The following is a 14,755-nucleotide window of genomic DNA, read 5'->3' on the forward strand; positions in this document are numbered from 1 at the left end:
ATTGAGAGGGGGTCAAATACTTTTTTCCCTCATTAAAATGCAAATTAATTTATAAAATTTTTGACATGCGTTTTTCTGGATTTTTTTGTTGTTATTCTGTCTCTCACTGTTCAAATACAACTACCATTAAAATTATAGACTGATCATTTCTTTGTCAGTGGGCAAACGTACAAAATCAGCAGGGGATCAAATACTTTTTTCCCTCACTGTATGTGTAAGTGAAATAGCCCTTTTCTGGAACATAAGAGTAAGGTAAATGAGCTCTTTTTTAACCCTATTGGTAGTGAGATCATAGTCTTCTTGAAACATATGGGTTATTTAGTGCGTAAGTACAGTATAAATACTGGAGCTTAAGCTCAGGGTATTGGAATCACTTCTGAGAATTCTCATCGGCGTGGATCTCGTGTGGTGGAACGGAACAATAAAGCTGGACCCTTGCTTCTTCTCACTCACAGCTGGTGTATTTTTTTCTATCTCCAACTGGGCTCAGAGGTAGATGTGAGTATTGGCTTCTATGTTGAATTTTAAATGTTTTTGGGTAATAGGCTAAATTTGAGCCAACATATGACCTGCTGCAAACGAGATGAATAGTTTCTGGCAGCGTTCCTGAGGGATCTTAGCCCATTCCTCATGACCAATGGCCTCCACTTCTGTAATATTCTTGGGTTTGTGTGCTGCAACCGCCGCCTTCTAATCCCACTAGAGAGATTTTCTATGGGGTTCAAGTCAGGTGACTGTGATGGCCCTGTAGAATCTTCCAGGACTTCTTCTGCAACCAAACCTTGGTGGAATTTGAGGTATGCTTGGGATCATTGTCCTGTTGGAAGGTTCAATTCAGCTTCCTCACAGATGGCATGACATTTTCTCCTAGGATTTCCTGATACTTCAGTGAATCCATCTTGCCTCCCACACGCTGCAGGTTTCCTTTGCCAGAGGATGCAAAGCAACCCCAGAGCATCACCAAACCGCCACCATGCTCGACTGTGGACAGAGTGTTCTTTCCTCATCCTTCTTCCTCCAGACATACCGCTGATCCATTGTGCTGAAAAGTTCCAGTTTTGTTTCACCGCTCCACAGAACAAAATCCCAGAACTTCTGTGGCTTATTTATATGATTTTGAGCTGACTTTTCTTGTGTTTTTTGCTTAATTGTTGCATCAGGTGTGCTTGAGACAACACCTGTTTTGCATATTTGTGCTGTTGTGAGGGATTCTATTCAGGGGGTTGAATAATTTTGAGACTGAAGACATCATTATAAGTTGCATTTTCAGTTGAAATTGGGGAAACCGCTTGAAGCATTCGTTGTGTTGAACTATTTCAATTGCTTTATTTGATTTGTTCATTGAATACAGCTGAAAGTCTGTAAATTTTGACAATAAACCTGATTTGCAGTGGGGGTTGAATAAGTTTGATTGCAACTGTAAGCTCCAAATATTATAAAATATATATGTTGAATGTTTGAGAATGGTCCTACAGACATATCCAGTGGGGGTTTGTTTTTTTTTATAGTGAAATTGCAATAAAACTTTTTGCTACAATTGATGACAGACTCTTCCTTTTCCATGACAACATGCCTACACATATTGTGCATTTATGTTTTTTTTATTGTAAAACCTTTACAGGTCCTGTTACACTTGATCCCAGCACAGCTTAAACTAAACTGATCCTTAGTAATGAGTGCACAGGTGTGTGATATGAAAAGAAGCAGTTGCTTCCCAATAATTGGTGATGCTCCAGCCCAGGGATGTCCAATCTTATCAGCAAAGGGCCGGTGTGGGTGCAGGTTTTCATTCCAACCCAGCAAGAACCACGCCTGATTCCACCAGTTTAATCAGTTGATCTTGGCTTTCAATAGACTCGGGCGTGGTTCCTGCTTGGTTCGAATGAAAACCTGCACCCACACCGGCCCTTTCCGGATAAGATTGGACACCCCTGCTCTAGCCATATGGTGGTTCTCATTGTGGGAAATTTAACAAATCATCATTCAGTACTCATTAAATTGTCTTAATAACTTTAACTGCCAAGTATTTTTTGTCATTTAATAATTTCATGTTCTTTCATTCTTTCCTTCTCCTTCCACTTTTCATGGTGGCAACAGGTTGAGATGGTCTCTTCTCTGTCCCTAGCTACAGATTCCAGCTGGGGGAATCCCCAGACATCCCAAGCCAACTGAGATATAATCTTTCCAGCATGTCCTGGGTCTGCCCCCGGGGTTTCCAAAGAGTGACATGTCTGATACATTCCTCCAGAATGGCATCATTGTAGGCACTCAAAAGCATCTCAAAAGCATCTCAACAGCAGCTCCCAGATTGTAGAGCTCCTCAATGCAACATGAAGATGGTTTTGGACTGCATCGTTATGAGCAGTTTTGCTAAAGTGACTTGGGACTACAATCGCTATGATAGCTTTAGGACTGCAGTTGCCACAAACAGTTTTGCACTCAAGTCTCCATCACTGAACAGTTGATCACTTCAACAAAATAGTGTTCATGTGAAAACTATAATGAATTTCCTGTTTACACAACTGCACTTTTTGACCGTGAAGTAAACGGTTATAGAAGGGAGTTATTTATAATTTTACTATCTGGGGTCACCTAGATGAGAATAGGTTCCCTTCTGAGTCTGGTTCCTCTCAAGGTTTCTTCCTCATATCGTTTCAGAGTTTTTCTTTGCCACCGTAGCCTCTAGCTTGCTCATTAGGGAAATATGTATCAATTTTAAACTGATATCCTAAATTTATATATTTCTGTAAAGCTGCTTTCTGACAATATCTAGTTTTAAAAGAGTTATACAAATAAAATCTAATTGAACCATGGAGATTAAGTCCAGCAACTCCACAGGAGAACCTCGTTTCCACCACCTGTACCCGCGGCCTTATACTTCCAGTCACTGCTTTCAGTCTTCTCATTTTCTACAAAAAATATTTTTTAATAGTTTAACATGTATTTCAGTTGCACTATTAAAATAAAATAGTAAAATTTATTTAATTTGAAGAAGAAGAAAAAAAAAGCCAATGTTTAAATATTGTTGTGGGTGTATTTCACATGCTCAAATATATATGTATATCTCCTACTTATGCAGTGCATACATCAAACCACCACTTTATTCATTTCATTAGAATAAATACATTTTTATACAGCAGAACTTAAACATTCAGGGTTCTTTATCTTTTGATTTGGATTTTCTTTGGGATGCCATGTCTTTGAGTTTAGAGTCTAGTTTGCGTTGCAGGTATGCTTTTTTGTTTGGATCCATGGACTTGTCCTTCTGTCCGCTTCCAGCATACAGCACTCCCTCTTTGCTTATCCTCATGCGAGCCTGAGCCTTTGCTTTGTCTCCACATCCATGGACCTACAAAACAAGAAACCCATTATAGTACTATGCCAACATTGGTAATAGTGTATATGAATGAATGAAAACTAGTTGAGACCGGTTATCATACTCTCAGGAGAATAATGTGATCTGCCCTGCAGTAGTTTTTATTAGCAATGTTAGCATTTTGGCTGATGTATACTATTACTGTGAAGGTTGTCATTAAAACATGTGCTACCTCAGGTATGTGGTGACTCAGGCAGTACTGTCTGTTACAGTAGACACACAGCTGTCCCAGTGTGAGCACACTGGCTTTACACTTCATGAAGCCACACACGCTTTCTGCTTTCACCACAGCATCAATGAGTGCATCGAAATCATAATCAGCTGTAGCAGCTGCAGCAATGTCCACAGCCCCTGCTTTCTTTTTCCCCTTTCCTAAGACAGAGAAAGTCACAATGACATGTTAGTAACGTACAGCTGGACAGAATTAACCCAGCACGGAGATATAATATTAAATACATTGCCTTGTATTGTACAAGTCTTCACCCCACCCCACTTGAACTTTCCCACATATTGTAATGTTACAACCTTAAACTGAAATGGACTTAACTGGGATTAAATGCCATTAATCTACAAAAAAAAATAAATCAATATTCACCCATGTTTCTGTGAAACCACTTGCCATCAGAAGTCTTCAAGAAGAGGCAGGAGCGGAACTACACATACCTCTCAAGATTGGCAGAACCCCTCGTGGAGAAAGTGAACAGCTTCAGGTATTCAGGACAATGGTTGTAACATCTGCAACTGCTGAGGAAATTCAGGGTCTCCCCAGTGATCCTGAAAATGTTCTATACTGGGGCAGTAGAAAGTTTACTGACTCAGTGCATCTAAGCATGGTAGGAAACTGCACAAAACAGGAACACAAAGCCCTGCAGAGAGTGGTGAGCTTAAAATCATCAGGGACTCCACCCACCCTGGTCACTGCCTGTTCAGCCTGCTGCAATCAGGCAAGTGCTTCCATTGTCTGATGGCTAAAACTGAGAGGTTCAGGAGGAGCTTCTTCCCTCAGGCAGTCAGACTCCTCAACACGGACATGTCCACCATACAGATCCCTTAGGACTCCATAAGGACTCTACAGTCACGCTGCACTCCACTGACACTCTGCACACTGCACTTTGCACACTGCACTTTGCATTGTTACTACATGTAACAGTATATTTTGTACATTGTACATTTTTTGCACTTCCCCAGCTTATTTTGTACAACCCTTTTTGCACATTCTTGTACATATATTTAGTATCTTCAAAAGGTAGACACATAATTAGTTTAATGGACTCCACCTCCACTGATTTTGCAAATAAAATGTCACATGATCTCAATATAAATAAAAATGTTCCTGGAAGACCCTAGAATTTGTTAGGAACATAACTAAACAAACAGCATAATGAAGAGCAAGGAACTACGAACAGAAGTCCAAGCTAGAAAAGTCTGGATTTGGTTATTAATAAAATATGCCAAACTTTGAACATTCTACAGAGCACCATTAAATCCATTATTTTAAAAAAATGCAAAGAATATAGGACAACTGTGAACCTGTCTAGATGAGGCCTTCCACCAAAGGTCAGTGGTCGGGTCATTAGGGAGGGCATTTAGACAAAGAAGCAACCAAGAGACCTAGGGTAACTCTGAAGTAGTTGGAGAGATCCACAGCTCTGATGGGAGCAGCTGTTCACAGGACAACATTAGCCTGAACATTCCACAAAGCTCGGCCTTATGGACGAGTGGCAAGCCAAGAACAAAATCCACATGAGTTTGCCACAATACATGTTTGAGGCTGAGAAAACATTTGGAAAAAGGTTTTCTGGTATGATGAGACCAAAATTGAAGTTTTTGGTCTTGGCACAAAGTGCTTTGTTTGTTCCAGCACTGCTCATCTTCCTGATAAGACCATTCCTACAGTGAAGTATGGTGGTAGCATCATGTTATGGGAATGCTTATCATCAGCAGAGACTAGGAAATTGGTCAAGGTTGAAGGGAGGATGGATGAAGCCAAACACAGAAGAAAACCTGTTTCAGTTTGCAAGAGACTTGAACAGAGGTGGAGGTTCACCTTCCAACAGGACAATGGCCCTAAGCACACTGCCAAAGCAAGAACCTGAATGTGTTAGAATGGCCCAGTCAAAGCCCCGACCTCAGTCTGATTTAGAATCTGTGGTAAGACCTAGAAACTGCATTCCACCATCCAATCTGACAGAGCTTATGAAATTCTGCAAGATGAATTGGCAAAAAATTAGGAACCAGATATGCAAAGCGGATGTCCCAGGAGACTTGCAGTTATAATTGCAGTCAAAGGTGGTTCTGATTCAGGGGTTGACTACTTAAGCAACAAAAAAATCAGACATTTGTTGGTTTAATTAACTTTTGTCAATAAAAAAATATTTTGCACCTTATTGTGTAAAATCAAATGGTCAAAATCCCAGTTAAGTTCATTTCCTAACACTACAAAATATGGAAAAGATCAAGAGGGGATAAATACTTATGCAAGGCACTCTACCTTTTGTTACGTCTTTGTTCTTTTTCGTGGATGGGCCTTTGATGTCTTTAAGCTCTGTCTCCAGTCTTTTGCTCTGAATTTTCTCCTCCCGTTTTTCTCGCTCCCGGCGCATACGCTCCAAATGCAAGCTTTTCAAATCTAGAGCAAACTTTAGTGGTTGTGTGTTGGATTCCTTTTCACTAAGTTCCTCTGGAATCTGGATTTCTGTCTTTGTGGACTCGGAATCCTCTTCCGGTCTCTCCTCTGGCTCTGCCACTGGTTTGGAAACAGTGATATGGCGCTGTTTTCCCGTTCCCTTGCTCACATGCTTTAGTTCCAGCTCTTCACAGAGTTGGTGGACCAGCAGGCGTTCATGTGAATTCAGAGAGGAAGGAAACTGAAGCTCTGTCTGACCTTGGTTGTCCAGAAAGTTAAGCAACTGCTGCCTCATCTCTGCTTTCTTCATTTCAGACTCAAGTTGATCATCTGCTTTTGGCTTGGGAAGGCCTGACTTTACATTATTGCTGAGGTGGGGCTCATCCTTTGATTGGCCATTTCCTTTGATTTTGCTCTCAGAAACTTTATTCTGCTTCTTCTCACCCCTTTCGCCTTGTTGGTTTCTTGCCTTTGTTTTGGTGGAAGATACTTTAATGTTATTCTGTTTGTCTTTAAAATCACGCTGGTAGTTTTCAGGCACCAGGTCCTCTAGGTACTCGAAGGCAGTACGAACCTCCCCGTGCTCAGACATGTAGTCAACCAAACTTCTGAGAAATTCATGGTTTCGGACAGTCTGGGAATCGCATACCACTACAAGCTGGCGTCTGGCACGTGTTACTGCCACGTTGATCCTCCTGTCCTCCGCAAGAAATCCAACTTCTCCTGCAGGCTCAAAGTGAAACAGTCAAATGAGGTACAGATCATTTAGACAGGTATCATATGCTTGTTGTTATTTACTAGTTGCACATATGCTGCCTCACCTTTTCTATTAGATCTAACCAGGGACAGCAGCACTGCCTCCTTTTCTCTGCCTTGAAAGCCATCTACAGATTTGATCTCCAGGTCAGGATAGTCATTTGAGAGCTTCTGTCTTAGCAGATCTACCTGAAACATAAAGAGTGGCTTTATGACAAAAGAGTAATGTACAATATACTGGGGAATCATATTTGCAACTTCCTTCAACAAAACTGTCTTTTTAGTAGGAATGTCTGGAAAGGCATCGTCTACCTGTAGGTTATAAGGTGCAATGACTGCAATGTCTTTGGCCTTAACTCCAGCTTCAGTCAAGGTTCTCATGTGAAGTGCCACTATGTCAACTTCACCTGAGTTTTCAAAAAAATAAATAAATAAAACTTGTGATTTCAGGTGATGTGAGGTTGGAGTAGAAAATAATGTAAAGGTTTAATGTCTGATCATTACCCTGATTGCCTTTTGATTGCTCATCTGTGTCCTCCATTTCATTGAGCCCACTGCCAGCAGTGTCAACTAAGAGCAGAGGCATGTTGGTCTCCTCAACAAGAGCTACACCAGCCAGGTCTCTGATTTAAAAAAAAAAAAAAAAAAAAGATATTACGCTACACAACTGCAAAGACACATTAATCTAAAACAGACAACAATGCAACAATTCTAGTACCATTACAGCTATAAAAAAAGGTGGGCCTGACCTAATATTCAATCACATACCTCAATAAATGTTTCTCCACTGAAGGATGTGCGGTCAGTTTCCCTTGGTACATCTGCTCTGAGGCCCACTGCATGATAGCACTGTTCATACGGTACTGAGTGGTCAGCATTCGAACTATGGAGTCTCCGTACTCCTGAATCAGCCGCTCCATTAAACTCACAGACAGACCTTTAGCAGCTGCACTGTTTAACAGTGAGGAGAAGAAAATCAAAATTGTTTCTCAAAAAAAAAAAAAAAAAAAAAAAATCAATAGTCATGGGACAAAAGAAAAAATGTTATGATATATTCCAATAATTTGCGTGGCCTACATTTACATATTGAACCTTATAGACTCCTATATCTTATGACGAAATTCACTTACCTGTGCATTCAAATGATCATATTACATGTTTTATTCGATTTAGAGTGACTTTATATACTTCTATATGTATGGTGCCAATAAGAGGATGCTTATATTACACAGGTGGATACCACACAAGATTTCATAATAAAATATAAACATAGGGTTGTTTCCCTGCATACTTCTGAGATTTAATTGTGGGTGGCAGCTGCTTGTAGTCTCCAGCCAGGATGCACTTGCGTGCTTTGAGCAGTGCAATCCAACAGCTGCTCTCCAGAGCCTGAGCACATTCATCTATCACCACCAGGTCGAAATGCTCGCTTGGCAAATACTTCAGTGCACCATAATCACTAGCTCCTGTATGCGACAAATATTAATTCAGAGCCTGAGAGAAAACCATATTCTATATGACTGGATGCATAAGGATTAGAGGTTTATACAATAGTACACAGTACTACTTACCAGTGTTGGTTGCCAGAATAACACTGGCCCTTTTCAGGATTTGGGTGATGGCCATCTCTTCCCTGCTCTTCAGTTCCTTTCGCAGCTCTCCTATTTCACGCCTTAGGCTGCTTCTCTGTCCTTTATCACGCACTTTCTTTATCTGACTCTATGACCAGATCAACAGGTTTTGATTACATTTATAATCTGTCACAATATCTTAAAGTAGTTACCTCATTGTATATGGGATAGAATCATGTACCAGACATTTTTCAGAAACATAAAGACTAATTTAAGAGACTAAATGAAAAAATACAGTGCTTTGAAGAAGTATTTGTCCCTATCCTGATTTCCTGAGATTTTGTCTCACATACTAAATAATTTTAGCTCTTCAAATGAAATACAACATAGAACAAAGGCAACCTGAGTAAACACACAATACAGTTTTTATTTATTTAATTTTTTACTGCAGCAAAAAAGTTTGCCAACACCTTTCACCAATGTGAAAAACTAATTGCCCCCTTAAACTTAAATCTGGTTGTGCCACCTTTAGCAGCAATAACTGCTACCAAACACTTCCGATAACTGGAGACCAGTCTTTGACTTACTTCTAGGACAATCCAGTTGTGCTTGAACTTACGGACTGAAGCGTGGATATTCTCCTTTAGGATTTTCTGCTCGGTAGAGAGCAGAATTCATGTTTCCCTCGATTATTGCAAGTTGCTCAGGCCCTGATGCAGCAAAGCATCCCCACACCATCACACTTCCACCACCATGCTTGACATGGATGATGTTCTTTTTGTGGAATTCTGTGTTTGGGTTACTCCGGGTGTAATGGGACCCCTGTCTTCCAAACAGTTCCACTTTCTCCCAAAAGGTTTTGGCAAAATTCAGACGAGCCTTAAATGTTCTTCTGGGTCAGCAGTGGTTTTCACCTCGCCACTCTTCCATGGATGCCATTTTTGCCCAGTGTCTTTCTGATAGTGGAGTCATGAACAGTAACCTTTATTTATGCAAGAGAAGCCTGTAGGTCCTTTGATGTTGTCCTTCGCTCTTTTGTGACTTGCTGGATGAGTAGTTGCTGAGCTCTTGGAGGAATTTTGGAAGGCCGGCCACTTCTGGGAAAGTTCACTACTTTGCAGAGTTTTTCCCATTTGGAGATAAGGCTCTCACTGTGGTTCTTGGGAGGCCCAGAGCCTTTTAAATAGCTTTGTAACCCAGGCTGATGTATTTCAATCACCTTCTTCCTCATCATTTCTGGAATTTCTATAAATTTTGGCATAGTGTGTTACTGCGTAAGACCTTTTAACCAACTTCAAGCTGTTGAAAAAGTTCTATTTAAGTGTTGATTTGATTGAGCAGGGTTTGCAGTAATCAGGCCTGGTTGCATCTAGTCCAGCTGAACCCCATTATGAATGCAGTTTCATAGATTTGGGTAATTAGTAACTATGGGGGAAAATACATTTTCAAACAGGCCCAGTTGGTACTGGATAACGTTTTTGCTTCAATGAATAACATTATCATTTAAAAACTGTATTTTGTGTTTACTCAGGTTGCCTTTGTTTTATCTTAAGATTTTGTTTTAATTTCCGAAACAATTCAGTACGAGATATACACAAAAACAGAAGAAATACTTTTTTACAGCACTGTAAAAGCTTACAAAGGCTTTATCCATGTCTTTTCGAACATCTGCAATGATGTTGGTGTTGTCGCTCTGTGCAAGCACTGCGTCCAATGAATGTTTCTGGATCGACTCTAGAAGGCGTGCTGGATGTCCCAGTCGCAGGACCTTAGCCTTGCTCTTGGCCAGGCGCTCCACCAAATTATCCACCGCCACGTTGGATGGTGCACAGCACAAAACCTGCAGGGATTCCCATCAAGCGGCTCATTAAAGAATAATCACACCATTGATTTTTGTTAGTTCTGCCTTCACTACGGAGCTGAACATGCTCTTTAGGCAGTCAGAGTGCAGGGCATGACATGAGTAAAAGGGCACGAGAGAAGGAGGGTTGTCAACATTAAGCAATCAGACAATTAAACCTTTTTAATAATAATGGACCATGACAGACGATATAGCGATGTGTCACAGAGTAATCTGCATACACGCAGCTCACAGCCTTAGCAATTTGAGGCTCTGGTTGAAGGAGTGCATGTAGGACCTGGAGATTTATAAGGAGATTGAAGACAGGCTCATAGTCCATGTGTACGAATCACATGTTTACCATGTGTTATGGTACTAACCATGTTTTAACCATGTGTCCTTAACATATATGTTTATATAGTAATAAAAGAATTGGTCCATTAATAGCAATCTGTAATATTTGTTACAGTGCATATAACAGTTACAGCAGGCACAAAGTTTAAATGGTGGTAGAGTAATAGCACAGCTAGGTTGCTAATAAGCAAAAAAAAAAGTTGTAGCTAACACACATCTGTATAGCTATAGCACTATTAATATTACCTTGATGACTATTCTTGTCCTGACTTTTCATTTGTATTCAGAACTAATGAATTGAATCAATGAATGATTTAAATCACATGACCAGACCAGAACTTATAGTTTGTACCTTCTGGCCTTGTTTTACAGCCTGTAGAATAACTTCAACCACCGTTGTGGTTTTCCCCGTCCCTGGTGGTCCATGTATGATAGCAACCTCTTTCTGAGAGAGTGCGAACAACACAGCCTCCTGCTGAGAACTGTCTAATCCATTATTGATCCACTCTAAAGCATCTGGGCATGCAAAGTCAAAAAAAAAAAAGAAAAGAAATTCAGTTGTTACATAGCCTGAGCCACATATATATAACATATATAACATCGTCTCAGCGGTCTTAATGTACACTTACTCTGCTGTGACAATGTTCCAGGCTCAGAGTAACCAAAAAGGACACTAATTAGTTGGGTGGCAGGACCACTTCTGTAGCCATTCAAAGAGTTTAAAGCACTGCGAACAAAAAGGAAAATGATTTTCATTTATTTATCAGTGACTCTCAATGACTGACAGAAATCACTGAGGAAACCAGGTAAGGTAGAGAAAAAAACTTACTGAGTCAATCGTTTATAGGTTACATCATTTGCAAGCTTCATAATATTGTATAGTACATCACTTTCCAGGTTGAGGCCATCATGTGTTTCATCAAAAGCAACTGTTATTGATGCCTGCGTCACATGCGTCACCACACCTGAGCAAAGCTGATTAGGCTGGCTGCATCCTTCTGATTCGTAAAGACCCACAATGTCACCTGGAACAAGAGCCAACAAACTAGTTATGCTAGCCACAATATTTTGTTAGCAACGGTACCATTCAGCATTCCATAGGAAATGTAACGTATTAGTGATTACAGGTATTAAAATATAATAAGTATGAAAACGTTTTCATGACTATTGGTCTAGGGATTGATACTGGCTTGAAACGCTGAATCAGTATCGTGCCATATTCAACATTTTCCCCATTCAGTCCATTGACATTTTCTGATGTCATGATTTTGTCCTGGGGCGCACGGTGGCTTAGTTCGCCTCACACCTCCAGGGTCGGGGGTTCGATTCCCACCGTGGCCCTGTGTGTGCGGAGTTTGCATGTTCTCCCCGTGCTGCGGGGATTTCCTCCAGGTACTCCGGTTTCCTCCCGCAGTCCAAAGACATGCATGCTGATTGGCATGTCCAAAGTAGTCCATAGTGTATGAATGGGTGTGTGAATGTGTATGTGATTGTGCCCTGCAATGGATTGGCACCCTGTCCAGGGTGTACCCCACCTTGTGCCCGATGCTCCCTGGGATAGGCTCCAGGTTCCCCGTGACCCTGAAAAGGATAAGCGGTATAGAGGATGGATGAATGGATTTTGTGCTATGGTGACAGACGACAAAGATCCTGCATGTGAACGCATGACATAATGCGTCTTCTCCATCCCAGCTGTGATATTCGGCATAGCTTAAAGAAGCTTGCGCACACTGTAATTGGCTTGCTTTCCAAATGTATGTCAGTATCAGGCATCTGCTGATACCTAGCGCTCGTCTTGCATTTTAAGTTAAGCACTCAGCAATGACCCTGGTTGTCCTAACTTTAGCTAGCTATTTGGTTTCATGATCACCAGCCCCCTTGCTATCTTCTATGAGTAGTTGCTGGGGTGAGCTGATCTATTCCGATGGAGGACTAAAGACACATAGGTCGGACCACGTCACTGTTTTGCAAGTCACAAGAAAGTTTCAAGTCTTGGCATTCAAGTCCCAACTCAAGTCACAAGTCCTTAAGTTTTGAGTCCAAAACCAGACAGAACATGCCCTTTACAAAAATTTAAGGTCAGAGTAATAATTAGTATAGCAAACGGAGTATGTGAAACACTCACAAATCCATTTAGAGACCAATGCAGCAAATTCCCCTTCAAACTCTCTTAACAGTGACTATGTTTACATGCACATCAATATTCCTCATGTAAACGCAGCAATCCCAATTCAAATTAAGACAATATTCTGGTTCCCCAAATTCTGATTCCCACCCGTGGAATATGCCTGTTTTAGGCGTTTTTGCATAATTGCCCACCAATCTCTGATGTCGGCTTGCTGGAATTTCTGACCACTCTTCCATGTAGTATTCTTTCAGTTGCAAGATGTTTGAGGTTTGAGGTTTCTCTTGCATGTACTGCCCATTTCTCTTGCATGTATTGCCCATTTCAAATCCCCCCACAACATTTCAATGGGATTCAAATCCAGGCTTTGACTAGGCTATTCCATAACCCTCCATTTCTTCTTTTTGAGCCATTCCTTGGTGGATTTGCTAGTGTGCTTAGGATCATTATCCTGTTGAAAAGACCACTTTCGGGTTCAACTGCAACTTTTGGACAGATGGCCTCACATTATCTTCAAACACTCTTTGATATAATGTGGAATTCATAGTTGAATAAATGAATGCAAGCTGTCTAGTCCCTGATGCAATAAAGCAACCCCAAAACATAACATTTCCACCACCATGCTTCACAGTCGGTATAAGGTACTTCTCCTGAAAAGCTGTCTTTTGTCACCACCAAACATGTCTGCTGTTACTGCGGCCAAACAACTCCATCTTTGATTCAGAGCACATTATTCCAAAAGGCCTGGTCTTTGCCTATATGCTCATTGGCAAAAGGTGTGATTACTTTTTCCATGTGACTGATATCTTTCTTTGTTCATTTAAATTGTGAAAATTACTACAAAATGTCAATTGTATGTGTCATTTGTCAAATGTGTGCTTGTCCAAATATGTTAAAAAAAAAAAAATTAAAAAAAATTTAAACTTAGCTGTAGGCTAGGTATTTAAGAATGGCAACTCGGGCATACTTACAAGAACCACGTCTACGGGAATATTCTGGTGTCTATACGCATATAAACATCGGCTGCAACCCGAATATAGACCATAAATGGAATTTGATGTGCATGTAAATGTAGGATAAGGCCTCACCAGGTCCAAAACCGTGACTGGGTAGAACTGAAGGGCCGATACTTTTCCGGGGCTCAAATGTGACCAGAAATCTGCCGTGCATTCCTGTCCTCTGGCTTCCAATGTGAAGTTTCAGCAAGCATACTCCTTTCTGTTGTAGATTTTTTAGTGACAGATTCTTTTGCCATGCCCTGAGAACAAAGCATTACAGACGCATCACCACAACATTGTTAAGCAATTTCACATATCACATGAACTCTGTTAGAAATAAAGGAAATCTCTTGTCTTCTACAAGAGAACAGCTATTCACAACACTGACTGTCTGTATTACCTGGTTTCTTCTATCTCAGCTCCTCTCTCCTCTTGTAAGAGTTCAAGCGACTTGGAAACGAAACTTTCAACCTCCATTTCTGTGTCTCTGCCACACAGGCACACGATAGAATAATCAAATTAAAAACACAGAGCTACGTGAGGCTGGAAATGACCGCCTCACCATTTTCCTCATTATTTTATAACATTAGCTAGCTAGCCAAGTTAAGAGCCAGTTATAGTAATTCTACGACGAAAAAAAAGAAATTAGACTACGAAGAGAAAAGACGCTAAACCCAACTTAAACACGTCCAGAAATAAATAACACATCTATGAATTATTAGTATAATTATTTTATATGAGAAGACACACACCTATTTCTGCATACAACACATCATCACAACAAGTCACTTTTGTTAGGAGTAGGAGTCGATTCCTCGTTTCCAAAAAGATTCAACTCTGGAAAGTGAGAGTCGACTCTGAAGCTTTCAGAACGTTATAGTAAAATTGATTCATGAGCCGCTGTTATTGGCCGTTATTTAATCATTCAGTGGTCTGAATTTGTATTGGTGACCTAAAAGTTGCTTTTCATCGCGCTGTACTGTTCATTTTATAAGACCACCAACCTGTACTGTGTTTTATTTTTGGCACGTTAAATAAATAAACAAATGATGTGTGGAATCGACTCCAACCATTTCTGGAATCGAACCGTCATGTCTGTTTTCAGCACA

The 14,755-nt window shown here is 40.5% G+C and overlaps 1 protein-coding gene across 2 annotated transcripts; it reads right to left on the bottom strand.

The window, feature by feature from the left end:
* Positions 1-1,741: 1,741 nt before the first annotated feature.
* Positions 1,742-14,730, bottom strand: ighmbp2 (immunoglobulin mu DNA binding protein 2). 2 transcript variants are annotated; one of them, XM_053623077.1, is made up of 16 exons: positions 14,399-14,730; positions 14,047-14,133; positions 13,737-13,906; positions 11,353-11,548; positions 11,153-11,250; positions 10,876-11,039; positions 9,969-10,169; positions 8,330-8,477; positions 8,050-8,224; positions 7,527-7,709; positions 7,263-7,381; positions 7,071-7,165; positions 6,824-6,947; positions 5,868-6,725; positions 3,549-3,748; positions 1,742-3,349 (listed from the first exon to the last, which is right to left on the bottom strand). In XM_053623077.1, exons 2-16 carry the CDS (start codon positions 14,121-14,123, stop codon positions 3,152-3,154), a joined length of 3,006 nt encoding a protein of 1,001 aa, XP_053479052.1. In that variant the 5' UTR covers positions 14,124-14,133; positions 14,399-14,730; the 3' UTR covers positions 1,742-3,151. The 2 variants fall into 2 exon arrangements, with proteins under 2 accessions (XP_053479052.1, XP_053479053.1); XM_053623078.1 differs by lacking the exon at positions 14,399-14,730 and having other exon boundaries at positions 14,047-14,390.
* Positions 14,731-14,755: the final 25 nt, after the last annotated feature.

The sequence above is a fragment of the Ictalurus furcatus genome, chromosome 4 (assembly GCF_023375685.1).
Source record: "Ictalurus furcatus strain D&B chromosome 4, Billie_1.0, whole genome shotgun sequence".
Lineage (NCBI taxonomy): Eukaryota > Metazoa > Chordata > Actinopteri > Siluriformes > Ictaluridae > Ictalurus > Ictalurus furcatus.